The 19,625-nt window shown below is 40.7% G+C and overlaps 1 protein-coding gene across 1 annotated transcript in view; it reads left to right on the top strand.

Moving 5' to 3' along the window:
• Positions 1–18,572, top strand: part of RIT2 (Ras like without CAAX 2) — a 208,489-nt gene extending 189,917 nt beyond the window's left edge. Inside the window, exon 5 of the mRNA XM_065662544.1 lies at positions 18,351–18,572. Coding sequence (XP_065518616.1) covers positions 18,351–18,572 — 222 coding nt within the window. The remainder of the gene's footprint in view (positions 1–18,350) is intronic.
• Positions 18,573–19,625: the final 1,053 nt, after the last annotated feature.

Raw genomic sequence — 19,625 nt, 5'->3', positions numbered from 1 at the left:
ATTGTGCTAGCCTGAGTAAATGAAAGTAGATAAGTACCAGGCTATATCGATAAGGAACAAATGGACATTGTGAGAAATTGTGAGGAAGGGCCATTTAAAGTAAAGAAAAATTATGTGAAAATATCTAATGGGTATTATTAAGTGGCATGGAACACTTTCTGCCTAGAAGTTAGGCGATTGTTACTGATCATTTCTTGACAGTGCAAAAGCTACCTCCCCTCCCTTCCCCTCCATCCCCCTTTCTTCTTCTCCTTTCTCCTCCCCTCCCTTCCTCTTTTGAATGGGGTACACAGTGTCATTGCCAGAAATACTGAGAACTGATATAATCACCAGGATCACTTAAGGGTCTGTGTCATTCTTCTGAGCATCCTCCGCAGGTGCTATGGTACTTATTTATCTGTAGAGTGTGAATAATTGATTTCATTAAGTTAAAATTAGAGCAATTGCCCTTAATCAGCTTCAGACCCACAACCCAGATTGTACAGCTTAATGTTTCCCTATGTTTTGTTTTTTTGGGTTTTTTTTCCCAGTTATATTAATTGATTTGGCAGATAAATTCCTACATCTCGATTGCTTCTTGGACTGTACCAGTGAGTGTTAAAATAGAGTTCTAAATATAGCTTTTCATATGCCCGTAACCACCAGCCCTTGTAGGGTTATCTTCAAAAGAATAATTACCTTCAGTAAGTATATTTGGGGTTTATTCTTGTTATTTTCTGGTTTGTCTTCTAATTTTTTTGGCTAACTTTGAGAAAAACTTCTAAAACATTTGAAATTGTTGCTCTAGAACAATTAAGCTACAAACTTAAGTAACAGAGGAAGAGAAAGGTAGGAAAAGATGCTATATTTGGCATACTATACTTGAATACTTTAACTGGGCATTGAAAATACCTATAAATTCTGGAGTGTTAATATTTTATCTGTCGCTATGTGCTACCCAACTGTAATGTCTCCAGTCCATCTGTTTGCTCACGCAAGAGGCCAGTACATTCAGGCAGGTGGAATGTCACTGAGATACATCTTGTGGTCTCCTGTTACCAGTGCACTCAACCTGATGACACCCAGATCAGCAAACTTTTTTGGTTGTACCCAAGAAATACAGAAGGACAGAGATCCTTACGCAAGCCAAGAGAACTGTTACAACTCATAGACAGTTAAATAATTGTATTTTCTAAGAGTAACCTTGTTGATTTCACAGGATTACATGATTTACCAATGCACCAAACACTAGTAACAGAAAAGAAAGTGAGTCAATATTGTACACTTAATCCCTAAAAGACCAAAGAAATTGAAAACTGTTAAACCCTATTGTGGATGAGCTATAGTGTAATATTCATTTAAGCTATTTACTCATCCCATCGGTACGGCTTTTATGCAGTCTGCAGTGTGCCCCACCATCAGATTACGAAGTGCAAAGTTCAGCATGTGTTCCAGATTGAAAGCAGTATTGAATAGCAGATATAGATCAAAAAAGCTCATCTGTCACTAGAAACATCATAGAAAAATAACCATTGCCATAAATATCAAATCTACATAAGGAAACAAACCATTTTTTTCACGGATAGGTCTCGGTGTCCAGCTGTATATGAAAAGATGCAGCAATTCTGGATTAAAGACAAATATCCTCTTGGATCATTTTAAGCCATCTGTGGTTTAAGCTGTTCCCTTCTCTCGCTGCCCTCTTTCCCCCAGTTTTTGTGTACTCAGGTATACCACCTGGTCAGAGATGGATGACTGCTTTTTTCCAGACTCTTTCATTAAGGCCTGAAACAAGGTGTAATAGGATTTTTTTTCATTTACTTCAGTAATTCTGTTTCATTTGCTCAACCCTCTTGCCCATATGGCATGAGAATTGAATAGTTCTACTCCCTTTTTCACTGCATAGCCTGTGAGGCTGTATGCTGCTCTCTTTGATAATATGTGGTGTACTTTCATTCTGCACTTTTTTCAAATATTAGTAAGAGAAAGAAAAATGGTCAGAAGTATCTAATCAAGCTTTTCAAACATGAAACAAAAACCAAAAAGAGGCAAAGGCAGAAAAATTGTTGTGACCCAAAATCTGTAATTATCAAAAAAGCTCCACTTATCTTTACTTACGTGGGACAGAGTTATGTTTTATTATGTTTATCTCAATTCAGCAGTTACATTTTCATTTAGGTTCTTTGAATAGCTTCAGAAGAAGCTTCAGTGAGGCCAAAATAAAAGGCGGCTCAGTTGGTGAGCGTACACTCCAGTTCCTGGATAGGACAGTACACAGCCTTTGCTGATGTCTGTATTTGTAAGTATCAACACCTGAGATAAGAAATTCAAAGTTAAATCAATTGTGTCACTGAATTTTTTAAATCTCAGTTGCCTTAAAAGAAATTGATGATTTGTTTATGAAGCAAATGATCCCAAAAAGCCATGCCCTGGCACATGGAGGATAAGAACGTGCCCAGGAACAGCTAGCATAGATTTACCAATGGCAAATAATGCCTCACAAGATGACTGAGTTCTGTAGTGTCTTTCAGAAGACTGACTCTGTGGATAATTATGTTTACCTTGACTCTTAAAAAACTTTCAGCTCAGTCTCTCGTACTGTACTTGTAGCCAAACAACTGAGACATGGTTTGGATAAATAGATTACAAAGTGGAGGGGAATTAGCTGGACCACCAAGGTCAAAGGGCTGTGATGAGAAGTACGAAGTCCACCTAACAGCGAATTACTAGTAACATTCCTCAGATGTCGATTGCAAGGCAGCATTCTGAATATCCACTAACAAGTAGACTCTGGGATGGAAAGTACCTTCATGAGAGGTACCTACTTGAATGGTGTGGTTGATACACTGGCAGGGAGGACATTGTCAGACAGGGGAAATGGTCTAACAGACACTGCATGAAGTTCATCAAAAGCAAACGCTACGCCTGCACCTGGGATGGACAGCATCATGCAGGCAGTACCACTTGAGAGAAAAGAAGAGGACAGGGAAGTTGTGGATGAGCTGACCTTGAACCAACAATGTGCCTTTACAGCGAAGGTGGCCAGACATGTTCTGAGTTGTATTAGTAAAAGTGTAGCTAGCAGGTCCAAGAAAGTGATCCTTGGACCTTTATTCGGCACTTTTGGGAATTTATCTGGAATTTTGAGGCTATTTTGGGCTTCACAGTTCAAGAAATAACTTGCTGTGCTGAAGGGAATTCAGCAGAAATCCCCAAGAAAGTCTTGAGGGTAGAGGACAAAAAGTAACAGGAGAGGTTGAGAGACCTCAAAAGGTGATTTTTTTTCAGCCTGATGAATCCTCTTGCTGTCTTCAGCCACCTAATAATCAATAGATTGAAGAGAAAACCAGATTTTTCTTGGAGGTGTACAATGAAAGGATGAGGAGAAAAGAAAAAAATATTGCAGCACAAGAAAGTCATATTAACAATGAGGGATTTTTTGCACCATAAGAGTGGTTTAACTGTGGAACAAATGCCTAGGGAGGCTGTGAGATTTCCTTCCTTGGAAGTGGTCAAAACTCTACTGAACATATTAGTAATCTGCTGTAGGTGGACCCACTCTTCCATCCTAAAGCATGCTATGAATGTCTGATTTCTATGTATCTCTTAGTAGAATATATTGAATTCCAGCCTGAAAAAAATTGTCAGCCATAACAACTCCCTCTTCTCTCTGAAATGTGATCTACATTTATTTTTCCAAATCCTTTTCTCAAAGGTACCATACTTACCCTCTTGTTAATATTCCTTCCATCGAGTACAACAAAACTTTACCACAGGCAGCTGTCATTTTCTAAACCATTTAATAACACTCTTTTTATTTCCGAGGGTAAAAAAATAATGGGGTGATAACATGTCCTGAATTGTTAGTGACAGTAACTGTTAAGGCTTCAAGCACTTACTGCTTTTCACCAGATGTTGCTTTTATTACCAGCAATTTTATTCCTCAGACCTAGGCTTATTTATGTATTTAAGAAATGCACATTCACACATGCCCTAGGTAAAATGAGCCACAGCTTTATCAGTGGTGGACTGAAAAGTTTATTACCCTGGATTAGAATATAAATTTATCAGCCATAGTTATGACTTGGGCTCCCAGGGTGTATTAATACAGCATGTTGTGCACATCAAAAGAATATCTGCATAATTGGATGGATACATGGTGGACAGAGGAGGTTAAACAGATGCTTCCAGCAAGGAGTTTCTGCCATTCTGTTTGCTTAAAGTCTGTTGTCTCATTCTGTCCCCAAGCTAGCAGAATAAAGATCTAATCTACCTTCCTCCCCTCCTCTTTCCTTCCACTTTCACCCTTCTGCTTCTTCTTCCTTTCTCTTCGCTATACCCTTTCCTTTGTGACAATAAACAAGAATGAGCATCCCAGCTAAGCTCTCTGTCCTTAGTAAAAAATTCAGATTCTGTTAAAAAGCCTACTAATTAATCCTTGAGCATCATCATTGCTTAAGTTTCTGTTAGCACAGTATCCAAAATGTCTTGGAGATGTATGCAAGAGAGTTTGGGGATGTATGCAACAAAGTTAAGATTCTGCCAGCTGCTTGCTATTGCTTTTGCTTACTTTAAGGTGCTCAGTCTTCTGAGTAAAAATCAGAGCCCACAGGCAGCAAATGCAGAAGGGTTATCCAAAGATACTGCCTGCCAAACAGGGAGCTTTGCCAACAGGGCATGCTAACCACAGATGTATGAGCAAGTTACCACGGAAACTATCCAAGTGCATGTTCTTAGCCTGCAGCAGAAGTGAGGTAATTTGAGTGAGGTTAGCAGGCAATGAAGAGCTTGTTATGGCTAATTAGCTAAATGCATTCTTACAGCTCTTCCTACCCACCGGCCATTTAAGATTTTTAATTTTTCTCCCTCAGCACATTCATTTCTCATTGTTATCCCCTTCACATGCAGTTCTTCAGACTCAGTATTTTATTATACAGTGTCCACACTGGTGGATGACAATACACAATGGAGCTAAGTATATGCTCCTTATGCAACCATCATTCCTGTTTTAAGTTTCCTATGTCGTGGACCTCTCTCTTTCAGCGCTCCTCTGACAAAGAAAAGACTCTTTGCTCACCCATGAGCTCTCCTTTCAGCACGTTAGAGAGGAGCTGAAAAGGAAAACTTCAGTGAAGATCCCATGATTTTTTTAGTCAATTCATGTTCTATAAAAGTGTAACATTCTGCCTGAAGTGATATTGACATGGGGAAGATCAATGCCATTAGTTTAATAAAGATAGTATGTAAGTATTTCCCATAATGAGACTGTTTGACAAACTTTCCCAATAAACTTCAAAATTACTAAATGCTCAAAATTAATTACATTTTCCAGGAAAAAAAAAAAAAACAACAAACAACCCAGCTCACCACTCCCATTTCCTGGTATAACATCCCTGTCTCGTTGCATTGAGAAACTTTTTGTTTCAAAAGCAACCCAAGTAATAAGTGGAAAAGTGAAACATTCTGTAAATTGTTCATAAAGTGCTTTGGTGCCTCATACACTTCAACACGTGCTTGCTTCAGTAAACTTCTGAAAAAGAATCCAAAACCTAAATTATTCCATTGCAGTCCAAATCTCTGTAAATCCATTATAAATTCTCCCTCTATCTCACTCCTTTTGAATACCCAGTTCAGCAGCATGGACAGAATCCCTGAATCCCTGCAGATGATAAATGCGTGAAGATGAAGGGAGGAGGGAGAGATTTGTTGCAATTTTCTTTTTACTGCCAGGAGTCTAGCATGGTGTTCTCTGTCTGTCTGTAAGCTTTGTCTGGGAATATGTTTAAATGTGAAAACTGTATGCTAGAATAAATGTGTATTGCACTCCTCATGGTGTGAAGCAGTGTGTGGTGTCAGGACACACAGGACTGTTGAATTTGGAACAGACATTTTTTGTGACCTTTTTATTCCAGTGTTGGAAACTCGCATTCAGCTTAAGCAAAGGTTGAACTTCCAGAGCTTAATTCCAGTAGTCTATTTATTATATGGATAAAAATGAGACATTTAACTGAACACAAACTTAGGCTCAAAAGACTATTTCAGTTCTGTGAATCACCAGTATTTTTATTTGGTTGTGTGTGAGTTTTTTATTTACATTTGTAGTTCTTTGTGACTATACATAAAAACATACACAAATAAATGTACAGCTGTTTCTGCCTCTTTCTTGTTTTCTGTTTAGCTCTTCGGATTTCTTTCTGTTTTCCTTCAGATTTCTTGAATGACATTTTCCAGTGTTCAGCAGACAACTGGAAAATAGGACACTGAAAGCAGAGTCCTGGTCTCCTCCTCACTGACTCCTGCCCTCTTTTCTTATCTCCTCATGTCAGTGGAGTGTTTTCAGGACAAAATATTGCTGTTAAGAGGCTGTGTTACATCTTCAAAGTAATATAATGACACAGATAATTGAATAGGTTACCAGGTATTAAGTGGATTTACTTAGTACCCCGTCTGCATAGTGCCTGAGTCCTAATGAAGAACTTAATTCAATTGACGATTAGAATTTTAATTTCTAACACATAAATCAAAATAGGCTACATTGGTCCACATATAGATAAAAGATATGGGGGTGGCTGTGCTGTACTGATAGTTAACTTGTGCTCACAAAACCATAGAAATCACTTGCATTGTTAAGAGTTCAACCTACTAACTTTTTATTTGCTTAAAAAAAAGACTGAAAGGCACATTTGCAGCTTCTTTCACATGGAAACCCTTTAATAAGCATCTGTCATTAGCAGGTTATAATTGTTTTTTTTTTTGTTGTTGTTGCTGTTGCTTACAAAAGATTGAAAAGATTTTCCTTTCTTGTGAACCTAAAATTGCAATTCTTTTTTTTTTTTCCATACAAAAATCCATACTCTTCATTTAGGTATTCCAACCTGAACTGACGCAGAAACTGCTTTTTGCAACTATCTTATGGCCATCTACAGCAGAGCGTTGCAATCAAAGTACCTTTAAAGATGATGGACAATTTAGAAAATTGTCAGATCTCTAAAAAATGCTTTGAGCAATTGACCCATACTTGTTCATCTTGAAGACTGATGCTAAGGATTTAACACTTCCACATTCTCTTCAAATTAGACCTAGAGCTATTGCTGACAGATGCAAGATCATGTGGCTCCGAGTATCCAATTCAGTCAGATCCTGAGGCCATCACTCTAGGAACATTTCCTGGTATAAAGATGCTTTTACCCACTCATCAGTCTTGCTTTTGACAAGGTAAAGCCGAGTGCAGTCTGTAGTAGAGAAGAACAACTTCAGAGTCTAACCTGCAGACAGCACCCTGACTCCATAGTGATTTTTGCATTAAATGAGACATTAAGTATTTAGCATTACATCTGTGAAACAATGAAGTAACATTAGCAGAAGTTGAAAACAATAAATCTAGGAGCATCATGTGTTTTGCTTGCTTTGCAACTAGCAACTGCATGGAGAATGTTTCGCTTTATTCAAAACATTTTATACAAGCAGAAATGAAATTTCCTGGAGGCATAGATCCTGTGTTACAAGGATATTGTGGATCCAAAGTTTGAGGAAAATAAAAAAAAACAAAAGGCAGAAAAAGACTAGGCAGACATCAGTGCTGAGCAGTAATATCTATCACAAAAGATGCTAAAAACCTCCAGTAATTATTATGCAAGTATGAATTAGCCTTGCATTAAGATTTTTTTTCACAAGAAAAAAAGTGAGACAGATATATTTCACAAAATAGCTAGTAATAGTTTAGAGTTTTTATATAAGAGTGTAGCAATGACCTTAGCAGGTCAGAGAAAATGTCACTCTAGTCTAACAGTGGTCAATGGTGAAAAGCATAAGAAGTGTTTGTTGATGCTTCATGAGTTTACTTTCTCAGTCCCTAACAATTTGCAGTTCCCTAGGATCAAATGAGAGTATGATTCTTCCTGGCTCAGAACAGAAAGTTTAAGCTGTGTTTTGTATCCTGCCTCACTGATTAACCAGGCAAGAACTGCATAATTTGGGACAGAAAAATCTCTTTTATTTTCCTGGAATTTTTTTTCTCGAGACTATTGTAAAGTTTCCTTTAAAAAATAGCAAATTAGTTTTACAATTCCACAATCTCCATTCTCCATCCCCTAAAAATAATATATAAAGCTCATCACAGAAGCCCCAGGCAAGCCTATTATTTTCTGCATTGCTAAAACTACATTTTCCTTCCTGTCCAAATGCAAAGGCCAGGTTATGAGGGGAAGGGAAAGAATATCTTAGCCTCTGTAATGCAGAGGTTGGAACAGCTGAGGACATGAGGAGCATAGTACTGGGCCATGACATTTTCATGACAACCAGTCTGTCAGGGTGTAAATTCACACAGCAAAACCACATCTTCTCCATGGCCCAGTCTTCTAATCCTATCTACACCCATGGCTAGACTCCATCCTGGTCACCAATAATTCTTAAGTGTGAACCCAGCAAAAAGCACTGCAGAGTGGCAAGGCAGGAAGGAAAACATGGAAAAACCTTATAAGACACTAGCTTTCATGTAACTCTGGGAAGGGGAAGGAACAAAACTGATTGCAATACCCTCACAACAGTGATTAATTGTATGGCAGCTTTTATCTCATCTAGCCTTGTAATTTGGAAAGCCAGCAAAGCTGAGCCTGCAAAATTGCTTGCCATGAAGTCAGAGTAAGGTTTGTTCAACTAATTATTTCTGAAGACTTCCAAATGGTTTTAAGAGTAATGGTGCTGACATGAAATTCTCTTCTCACATTTCTGCAGCACGTTGCTCATTTACTGCTCAGGCTGCTGAAAAGAGGTGTCTGCTTCACCAGGGGCTGAGGAAAAAAAATAAGGTGTACATGTTTGGTTGAATGAAAAATGCTGGTTTGTGTCAGCGGAAACCAGTTGTGAATTCTAGTGGAATCTTGGCCAGATTGAATTGGTAGCTGTAATGTGTACATTTGAGAATGGGATAATACATAATGGCTAAAATATTTGTGCTTGCAGAAAGAAAAGTTTCAACATTATGTTTTTAAGAAATAATTTACTTCAAAATTAATTTAAAATTCTGAAACAAAGCAGAATATTTGTGTTGAAAGAGATGGAAACGAGATTTTAACACCAAGGATTTTTGTTTTACTTTGGCATTTACTATGCATTTGTTTAGACTTAAAGCATAGTCATATTGAATGTCTGGCCATAGAGGAAACACTGGTTCCTCACAAAGGCTAGTATTCAACATTTCTTTCCACCTGAATTGATTTCCACTTAATCTTGTTTTTTCTCCTCCTTTCAGGGATGTCATTGCTCAGTGGCAAGACCATGATGGGCAGTTTATAAATGTAAATATCTGAGGAAAGAGAGAAAGGGTAGATGGACTTAGAATGTTTTTCTCTTCTTTTAAAAAAATATTTCATGACAAGTATAATGTGAACAAATAAGAACAGTGGTGCTTGTCTTAAAAAGACAGAAAGATTGATTTTTCTGTTTTATCTGGTTCTGCTCAGGCTTTTAACCCCAGCCACTGATGTAATATCCAAGTATTTGAGCTGTAATATCCAAGTATTTGAGCTTTGACCTGAACAATGGAATTTCACGCTTGGAAAGATCTTTATACCAGCCTCTAAAAAGTCTCTGCCACCATGCCTGTTGATACAACACTTGCCCAAGGAAAAAATTAATAACTGTCAAAAATGACATGGGTATAATAGACCTGTTTTCAGTTTAGTGGATTGGATTGCATACTTCTCAACATGGGAATCAAATGCTTACAGTGAGAGCCTTTGGCTCTAAGAAAGGCAGGTGGCAATATAGGAACAGAGCTCAGTGTTCAGTAGCCCTAGTCCCATCTATCAAAATACAGAGCTTGTCCTTGTCCAGATTACTGTATAGGTCCCTGATGTTTGTCAGTGCTGGGTGGCCAGGGACCACCTAGTTTATTTCTGGTACCTTAGACATGGAGTGATGAACTAAGACTAGTGACAGTTGGCCAGTCCAGGTTGTTATTCATGAATAAGAAAACTCACAGGTGCTGTGAAGGAATGCATTCAGCATAAATCCAGTGGTCAGAGCTGTGATTAAAAATAAATATCGTTCATTTCATATAGACAGTAGCTATTTTTGGCTTGCTGTTTTCCAGAATGGCATTCACTTTCTTTACCCATAAGATAACTTTTCTCTTTTTCACTTGGCAGATTTGATTATAAGAGAATGAGGAAGTTATGAATACCTTTGATCTCTTTAGCTTTTTCCTGTAGTATATTATAGGGTTGCTTCTGTACCAAGAGCTTATTATGTTTGTTCTGATATCCTCAGGTAATGGACTGTGATGGGAAGAGACCCAAATGTTTGTGTGGATTCTTATGGATTGTCTGCGTGTCTCTAAACTGATATCCAGGTGTTAATACACAACCTGGCATCTGGTTCTTGTTTTCTGAATGGGGCCTGTTGGGAAACATCAAAACCCCAGCAGAGCTGGAGGGAAAGGACATGGAACTTTCCTACACATTATTCAGAGTACTCATGGCTTTTCCTACTCCTTTTATTATTTGCTGTGGTGCTGCTCAGACAAGGCTGCTCAAAGTGCTGCTTGCCTCCCTGTGTTCTTAAAGAGTTATCCTTTGTTTACAGCTGACATAAATTATTGCCTGTCAAAAATATAAAGCTTGATCAAAAACCACTGGAATTCCTCCTGTTAGCCTCAGTAGGTTTTAGATGAGCACTCTGTAGAACAACATGTGTCCCCTTCTGTCTCTGATTAGTGATCAAGATCCATGTCTTCAACAAAGATAATTCACAAAATGAAGCTTTTGGATCTATAATTATCACTCTGTTTGCCATTTCAAAATTAATGACGACTGCCAGGGTAGAAATCTCTTATCATAAATTTGGGAGAATCTTTGCAACCTTGCACTCTGCCTGCAGGCTCCAGGACTCTTCATGGCAAACTGCAGCTCCCAATCACAGGGGAGAAACTGCAAAAAGCCATCTCAGATAGACCATGCTGTTGCAGGGAGGAGAGGCACAAGAGTAAATGCATTGCTTTCCTGCACGAGGACCACCGCTACTCACCTGAGATCATGCTGTCGAGTCAGAATCATAGAATCAACTAGTTTGGAGAACACCTTTTAAGATCATCAAGTCCAAACATTACCCAACACTGCCAAGACCACCATTAACCCATGTCACTAAGGGCCCCATCTACACTGTTAGTGAACACTTCCAGGGACAGTAACTCCACCACTGCCCTGGGCAACCTGTTCCAATGCCTGAGCACCCTTTGGGGAAGGAATTATTTCAGTGTAAATCTCCCTGGCACAGCTTAAGGCTGTTTTCTCTTTTTTATCACTTGTTACTTGGGAAAAGAGTCTGACCTGACCTCAGTACAGCCTCCTGTCAGGCAGTTGTAGAGAGTGATAAGGTCCCCCCTGAGCCTTCTCTTCTCCAGACTAAACCCCCCCACAGGTCCCTCACCCGTTTCTCATCACACTTGTGCTCCAGAACCTTCACCAGCTCTGCTGCCCTTCTCTGGACCCTCTCAAGCACAGAATCACAGAATCACAGAATCCCAAGGGTTGGAAGGGACCTAAAAAGATCATCTAGTCCAACCCCCCTTGTAGTGAGGGCCCCAGGACTACCCAGTCTGCTAGTATCATCTCTGTAGATGAAGTCTACTTTGGGATGCTTCTGTTGCTGCCTAGACCAAAGGAGAGACAAAGCTGTATAGAAAATAGTCTGATCTTGATGGAGATTTTCCAGCTAATGACAGTCCAAGGACAGAGGTAGGCTATTGATCTGTTTACTTTCTTTGCACTTTGTTTCTCAGATACAGAAATTTTTATGTTCTGCCTATAGGGTCCAGTGATTGCCAGTGCCCCCCCGCCTCCCACCATCCAGCACCACTAGTTTTGTGCTCTCCTTTTGGTTGTACAGGAACTGACCTTAGTAGAGAACTGGCTGTCTTAAAGATGACAGCTCATTCATCACGGCTTTCACAGGCTGTCAGCATTGCATTTAATCTCAGTTGTAATTTTCCAAGGGAGGTTTGCAAAAGCCACAAACAGAATCTTAATGCTATAAAATGCAGTTTGTAGACAGTGGATACTTCCTGTCTGTATGAAGCTTTGCTGCATTCCAGCTGCACTGAAATATCCTGAGATGAAAAACTCCCAAATTCAGCCTGAAGTCCCATGGTCCACATACTGTTCTAACTGGTATGTCTTTCCTCTCAACTCATATGTGCTTAAATGGGCCCTCAGAACCATGCATTTTGCAAGGAAGATGTGAAGAGACTGTTTTCCTGGTGCTCACATATCATGTCCATGAAGTTTCATTGCCCATTTTATGGACTTCTCTTGCTCTTTTGTTATACAGCAAGCTTCATGCCCTGCTTCTGTAAGCCCTGATCCAAACTCTGCCGAGACAATCAGAGTTTTTAAAGCTTGGATCAAACTCAGGAAGCTTCTGCCAGCTCTCAAATTTTCATTTTTCATTATCTTCTCTACACCAGTCTTCCACCTTCATTCCTTTCTTAAGCTTTACCTGAAAAGGAACGAGCTAAATTGCAATCAATATATCCAGAATTATACTCTGAGAAACAATGCCAGGTTCAATCATGGAGAGTTACTCTGAAGATGAGATATAAAGCTCTGCTTCCTAGATATATATTCAATAGAATGACTTTGCTGCTTGACCTGTCTGTCCATGTCATGCTGACAGACAGATCATATCTTCTGCTGATACAGACCCATGGAAGCTGCAATTTGTCAACACTTCCCTGAGCTCTGCGGATCTGGGATGGATTTCTGTGATAGAGTTTCTCTTCTGGCAATAAGATGGGAACAAGGTAAATCCCTGGAATTATGTGGGTGTCAGCGACCTCATCAAGGGTTTTATCCCTTGTTTCTCATTCCATAGGTGTCTAGCCTTTTGACCAGATTATGAGCAAAAAAAAATGTGTATTTTTCCTCAAGACATTCCTCTGTATTTAGAGTTCCTTCAGCATGAAGATTAATTAAATTACCATAGCTATATATTCATTGGTGCTGGAAGCAGTAATGGTAATTATGACAACATTAGATTTCAGAGAAGCCTGTTTTCAGCCTTGAAGCTGAAAAGCTTCAGCTAAACATCCTGAAATTGTTTGTGCCAGGTGTCCTCCAAGTGCTGAATTAGTTAATAAAATTTCCCCAAAGCAGTTAATCAGTTCCTCAGGGTAAGATTTAAGAACAATACCATCCTTTTAAACAAGCTATTTCCATTAATAACTTTAATGTTGTCTCCGTAATATGGAAGGAATCTGGAGTCCAAACCCAAACTTTTTGCTGCTTTTTATGGAAACCCAGCCAATTTTGGCCACGTTACAAGCCTCCAGCCACACAGAAGCTGGGAGGAAGTTTTACTGAACAATTTATTTCCCCTGAGTATTCTCCACTTCTCACAGCTCTTTGCAGTCTTGTTTCATTACGAAGTGTAGCATGTCTTCCCTGCAGTTGTTCTTCCTTGCAGGTGGAATAAAACATAGTTTTGATCCTAAAAAAGACAAAAAATAAAATAAAAAGTGGAATAAAGGAGGAATTAGATGGCCATAGACTAGATAGTCATTGAGCAAAAGGAATGGTAGTATTTTATATTTGAGTATTGCTGTGTTTGCACCCTAATTCCATTTATGAACTTACAATTCTTTAACATAAGGATATTTGAATTTATGTGTTTCAGGGGTTTTTTTGCTTTAGGTAATGAATGTATGAAATCTTCGCTGAAACTGCAGCTCTGTGTAACCATTTGCACAGAACTGCAGTGTCTTTAGCAAAATAAAATAAAAAAAAAAATCCTCCTTCAACTCAAACAAGGCATAGCAAAGAAAAAAATATTATAAAGTCCAAAATAGACCAAAATAGTCTTCTATCCAGACAATCAATTTCTCAATGGTGCCCTATAGACATATTGAATCACACATTTTGCTTACACAGCTGCCCAGAGACAAACATGGACCATATTGCTACCCTTCTCCTTTTTGCTAAAGGTTGGCAATTATAGCAGTTGGAAAGTAGTAACAATTTTTCATTGTGTCAGAGAGTATTGTTCAGGTTGGCGTACAACCTCCCTGCTTACCCTTACAATATTCTTAATTAAGATTATAGCTGTAACGTAGAGGAATAATCCTAGTAATGTTACAACATTCGTGACTCAATGCAAAGGTGATGGGGAGGGGTTTTGTGGTCTGTGTTATGCAGGTACTTTCTTGGTGCAGATTTATCTCCAGGCTGGAACGAAGTGACTTTCTGTTTCATCCCAAGTCCTGTTTATCACTGTGTCCAGCTTTATATGTAGATGCCAAAAAATGCAGTGAGGTGATGTCACAACTTTAATATAAAGGGCATTTTGCTCATGTTTGTATTTTAATACCAGTGTTTGTTTCCCTAATAAATGTAAATGGCACTTTGGGTGCATGAAGGTAGAAATATGAAAAACAACCAAGATCAGTCTTGTGGTAGTAGAAATTAAGACTTTTCATAGCTGATTTTGTAGCCTTTCGCAAGGCTGTCTAAAAGTAACTTTTTTGCCTTTTTACCCAATGGTTGGAAAGTTACTTGAATAAATCATGATATCCAAATACAAGTGAAAATAAGGGCTGGAATTTCTGACCTAGAACTTGAATATACACCATACCTGTCATTCATATGGTTCATTCACTTAGCTTGTTCACAGAATCACAGAATCCCAAGGGTTGGAAGGGACCTCAAAAGATCATCTAGTCCAACCCCCCTGCAAGAGCAGGGTAACCTACAGTACATCACACAGGAACTTGTCCAGGCGGGCCTTGAATATCTCCAGTGTAGGAGACTCCACAACTCCCCTGGGCAACCTGTTCCAGTGCTCTGTCACTCTTACAGTAAAGAAGTTCTTCCTGATGTTAACATGGAACTTCCTATGCTCCAGTTTACACCCATTGCCCCTTGTCCTATCACTGGATATCACTGAAAAAAGCCTAGCTCCATCATCCTGACACCTACCCTTCACATATTTGTAAACATTGATGAGGTCACCCCTCAGTCTCCTCTTTTGCAAGCTAAAGAGACCCAGCTCCCTCAGCCTCTCCTCATAAGGGAGATGTTCCACTCCCTTAATCATCTTTGCGGCTCTGCGCTGGACTCCTTCAAGCAATTCCCTGTCCTTCTTGAACAGAGGGGCCCAGAACTGGACGCAATATTCCAGATGCGGCCTCACCAAGGCTGAGTAGAGGGGGAGGAGAACCTCTCTTGACCTACTAACCACTCCCTTTCTAATGCACCCTAAGATGCCATTTGCCTTCTTGGCCGCACGAGCACATTGCTGGCTCATGGTCATCCTCCTATCCACCAGGACCCCCAGGTCCCTTTCCCCTTCGCTACTTTCCATCAGGTCAACCCCCAACCTGTACTGGTACATGGGGTTGTTCTTCCCCAGATGCAAGACTCTACACTTGCCCTTGTTAAATTTCATCAAGTTTCTCCCCGCCCAACTCTCCAGCCTGTCCAGGTCTCGCTGAATGGCAGCTCAGTCCTCTGGTGTGTCAGCCACTCCTCCCAGTTTTGTGTCATCAGCAAACTTGCTGAGGGTGCACTCAGTTCCCTCATCCAGGTCATTGATGAAAATATTAAACAGCACCGGTCCCAGCACCGACCCCTGAGGAACTCCACTAGTCACAGACCTCCAGCTAGATTCTGCGCCATTGACCACAACTCTCTGCCTTCTTCCTTTCAACCAGTTCTCGATCCACCTCACTACTTGATCGTCAAGCCCACACTTCCTTAGCTTATCTATGAGGATGCTGTGGGAGACAGTATCAAATGCCTTACTGAAATCAAGAAAAACTACATCTACCACTCTACCATCATCCCTCCACCTAGTCACTTCCTCATAGAAGGCTATAAGGTTGGTCATACATGACTTCCCCCTCATAAAACCATGTTGGCTGTTCTTAATGACCCCCTCATCCTTGATATGCCTAGTGATGGAGTCAAGAATAAGTTGTTCCATCATCTTTCCAGGGATGGAGGTAAGGCTGACCGGTCTATAATTAGCCGGGTCCTCCTTCTTGCCCATCTTATAGACTGGTGTGACCTTTGCCATCCGCCAATCCTCAGGCACCTCTCCCGTTTCCCACGACTTACCAAAGATGATGGAGAGTGGCCTAGCAATGACCTCCGCCAGCTCCCTCAGCACCCGTGGGTGCATTCCATCCGGACCCATCGATTTACAGATGTCCAGTTTGCATAGCTGATCCCTAACCCAATCCTCATCTACCAAATCAAACTCCTCCTTTGTCCTGACTCCTTCTGGGGCTATAGAAATCCGGGGCCCTCGGGGAGAGTCTGCAGGAGTAAAGACAGAGGCAAAGAAGGCATTCAGCACCTCTGCCTTCTTTATATCCTCTGTCTCCAGGGCACCCACTTCGTTCAGCAGTGGGCCTATATTGCCTCTTGTGTTAGTTTTATTTGCTATGTATTTGAAGAAGCCCTTTCTATTGTCATTAACCCGACTAGCAAGATTGAGTTCCAAGGAGGCCTTAGCTGTCCTAATTGCCTCCCTACATCCTCTAACAACTGTCCTATATTCCTCCCAAGTGGCCAGCCCCTCCTTACATAATCCATAGATTCTCCTTTTCCACTTGAGTTTGCCCAGCAGCTCCTTGTTTAACCACGCCGGTCTCCTAGATCCCTTACTTGATTTCCTACTCATTGGGACGCTCCGATCCTGAGCTTGGAAGCAGCGGTCCTTGAATGCTAACCAACTATCTTGAGCCCCTTTACCGCCTAGTACCCTTTCCCATGAGACTTCCCTTAGCAGTTGACTGAAGAGGCCAAAGTTGGCCCTTCGGAAATCCAGAACTGTGGCTTTGCTAGGTATTCTATTCCTCCCACACAGGATCCTAAACTCCACCATCTCATGGTCACTGCAGCCAAGGCTGCCGTTGACCGTCACCACTTCGACCAAACCCTCCTTGTTGGCAAGTACTAAATCTAGCAGCGCTGCTCTCCTAGTTGGTACGTCCACCATTTGCATTAAGAAATTATCATCAATGCACTTGAGGAACCTCCTAGACTGTGAATGACTGGCTGTGTGAGTCTTCCAGCAAATATCGGGGTAGTTAAAGTCCCCCACGACGACTAAGGCATGTAGTCGCGAGGCTACTTCCAGTTGGCTGTAGAAAGCCTCATCAACTCCTTCGTCCTGATCAGGAGGTCTGTAATAGACCCCCACAACTGTATCACCCGTGCCAGTCTGTCCCTTAATTCGTACCCACAGACATTCCACTTGCTCCTCATCCGACCCCGGACAGAACTCAACACATTCTAGTTGCTCTCTCACGTAAAGAGCAACTCCACCACCTCGCTTTGCTGACCTATCTTTCCTAAAAAGGACATAGCCATCCATGACCACATTCCAGTGTTGTTTAAATACTGAAAACAAATGATAGTCTATTGGCTGGAAAGATAGCTTAACATTTAGAAGCTCATAGGGTTTGCTCATTGTCTTCCTGCTGACTTGTTACATGTTACTGGAAGAGCTCCCAAAGTGCAAAAAGTACTCTAAATTGTAGGTGGTGGCAGTCCTTACAGTAAACATTTAACGTCTGTTTGAACCACACATTGGTCAGTATGCTGAACAGCCTTCCATTTAGCAAGGTGGTAGGTCAAATGCCAAGAGGTAATCAGTATAGAAATTTTAGGAGAAAGATCCCTGTTTCAAAATCCAAGCAAATTAGAGAAAGATCTGCTTTGGTTCCCTCTAGATTGGTGATGATTCCACCCCCTACAGTTTGTCAAAATACAGACATATTTCTTCATGTTCTCTGAGAACAGTAAGTACATGAGGTCACTTAAGGAAGATGAACTGAAAAACAAATAGGTTTTGGATCTTCTTACAGACCAAGCATTAGCTCAGTGACAGGATTACAGGTTTACCAAAACCAAAACACTTAAAGGTGTGGTCAGAAATTAATGTGACTGAGAAATCTTGAGGTATGAAAGCTAGTGTGTTTGAGTCAAGTTGCCTTCAGGATTAGGTTAATACTGAATAGGTATTGTCTATGTAAGTCTTTCTGGCCACCTGTTCCAGTCTGTGGAATAAAGGTACCAGCATTATCAAACTATAGGATCTGCATTAAAAAGAGGAAATACATGAAGAAAATGATGCCTTAGAATTAGGGGAATAATATACCTGAGCACATGAATATTGTCAATATATTCTGTTCAAACATTTCATGTCATTCTGATCCTTTCAGTCTTGAATCTTCTCTCTTGGAATATTTTCCTTTAAAATTAAAGGCTTGTGATTTGCAAATCCAGAAAGTCAGACTATGTCTACTGTAACGTTCTCATGTTGCTTCATGCTGTGTGCATTAGGCAATACTTATGGACTTTTCTCTCTAGGTCTCGACTGAAGAAGGAATGAGCTTAGCCAGAGAGTACTCCTGCTCCTTTTTCGAGACTTCAGCTGCCCTCCGCTTCTACATTGATGATGTCTTTCATGGACTAGTGAGGGAAATACGAAGGAAAGAGTGCTCACTGGTGGAGAAGAGGATAAGGAGGAAAGATAGTCTGTGGCAGAAACTGAAGGGATCCCTGAAGAAAAAAAAGGGAAGTACAACCTGATGGCAGTTCCCTGTGAGCCACCCAACAGGAGCTGACCACAGTGACCCAGAGCAGTTCAAAAAGGCATCATTGACATAGCATCTTCCAGAGTAGGTCCTGGAGTTTTTTCCCTTCAGCCTTCATGCAGAAGTAGCTCCTTGAAGGCCCAGTTCATGGTTGCCCTGTGGCTCCTCTGTATTATAAAGTCACTTAGCATACCCTTTCATCTCTTCTCTGAAAACCTGAGTGGAGAAAATACTGTGTTTTTTTACTTGTGATCCCTGGCTGGTCTTCACATGGTAGGAGTTAAGCTAGTGTACAAGGCAGGACCAGCTTCCACCAGCTCTAGGAGAAGGGGTTGCACTTACTGCCTCCTCTCTACATGCATTTCACTATCCCAGAAATTAATAACATTGATTTCAGTGGACTTTTTGAGTATTTAAGGACTATGAGTTGACCTCCAGCTTTGCATTCTAATGTAGGTTTAGGGTTAGACTGTGCTCAGCCCACATGCACATGTCTTTGTGAATGTGTATCTGTAAAGCAGGCTCAGGGGAATGCTGGTGGCTTCAGATTTTCAGCCAGTAGATCCCTATGCTCACTGTGTCCTTTCCATTTAGCATGAAGGGTTGGCAAGCATAACACAAGTCACACACACCAGCTGTCCAGAGGCTGTGGGGCTACTGCTCTGTCTCCTCTTCACATTACTCACCAGGACTGGCTAGAAGATGTGCAGATGTCCTGCAGACATGCAGTGCATTAGAACCATAGAATAGTTTGGGTTGGGACTTTTAAAGGTCATCTGGTCCAAACCCGTGCAGTGAGCAAGGACATCTTTATCTAGATCAGGCTGCCAGAGCTCTGTCCAGACTGACCTTGAATGTTCCCAGGGATGGAGGATCCACCGCTTCTCTGGGCATCCTGTGCCAGTCCTTCACTATTGGACACACTCCTGCATCCCACCAGGAGCACACAAAGGCACTGTCTGATTTTTCATACAGCCTTCTCCAGAGCAATACAGCTTTGTCCCAGCATGTAAAAACATTTATGATGTACCATTCAGCCCTTGACTTA

This window comes from Lathamus discolor, chromosome Z, assembly GCF_037157495.1.
Source record: "Lathamus discolor isolate bLatDis1 chromosome Z, bLatDis1.hap1, whole genome shotgun sequence".
Taxonomy (NCBI): domain Eukaryota; kingdom Metazoa; phylum Chordata; class Aves; order Psittaciformes; family Psittacidae; genus Lathamus; species Lathamus discolor.
Note: the sequence above shows the minus strand (reverse complement) of the source record. Positions and strands in the feature narration are given on the sequence as shown.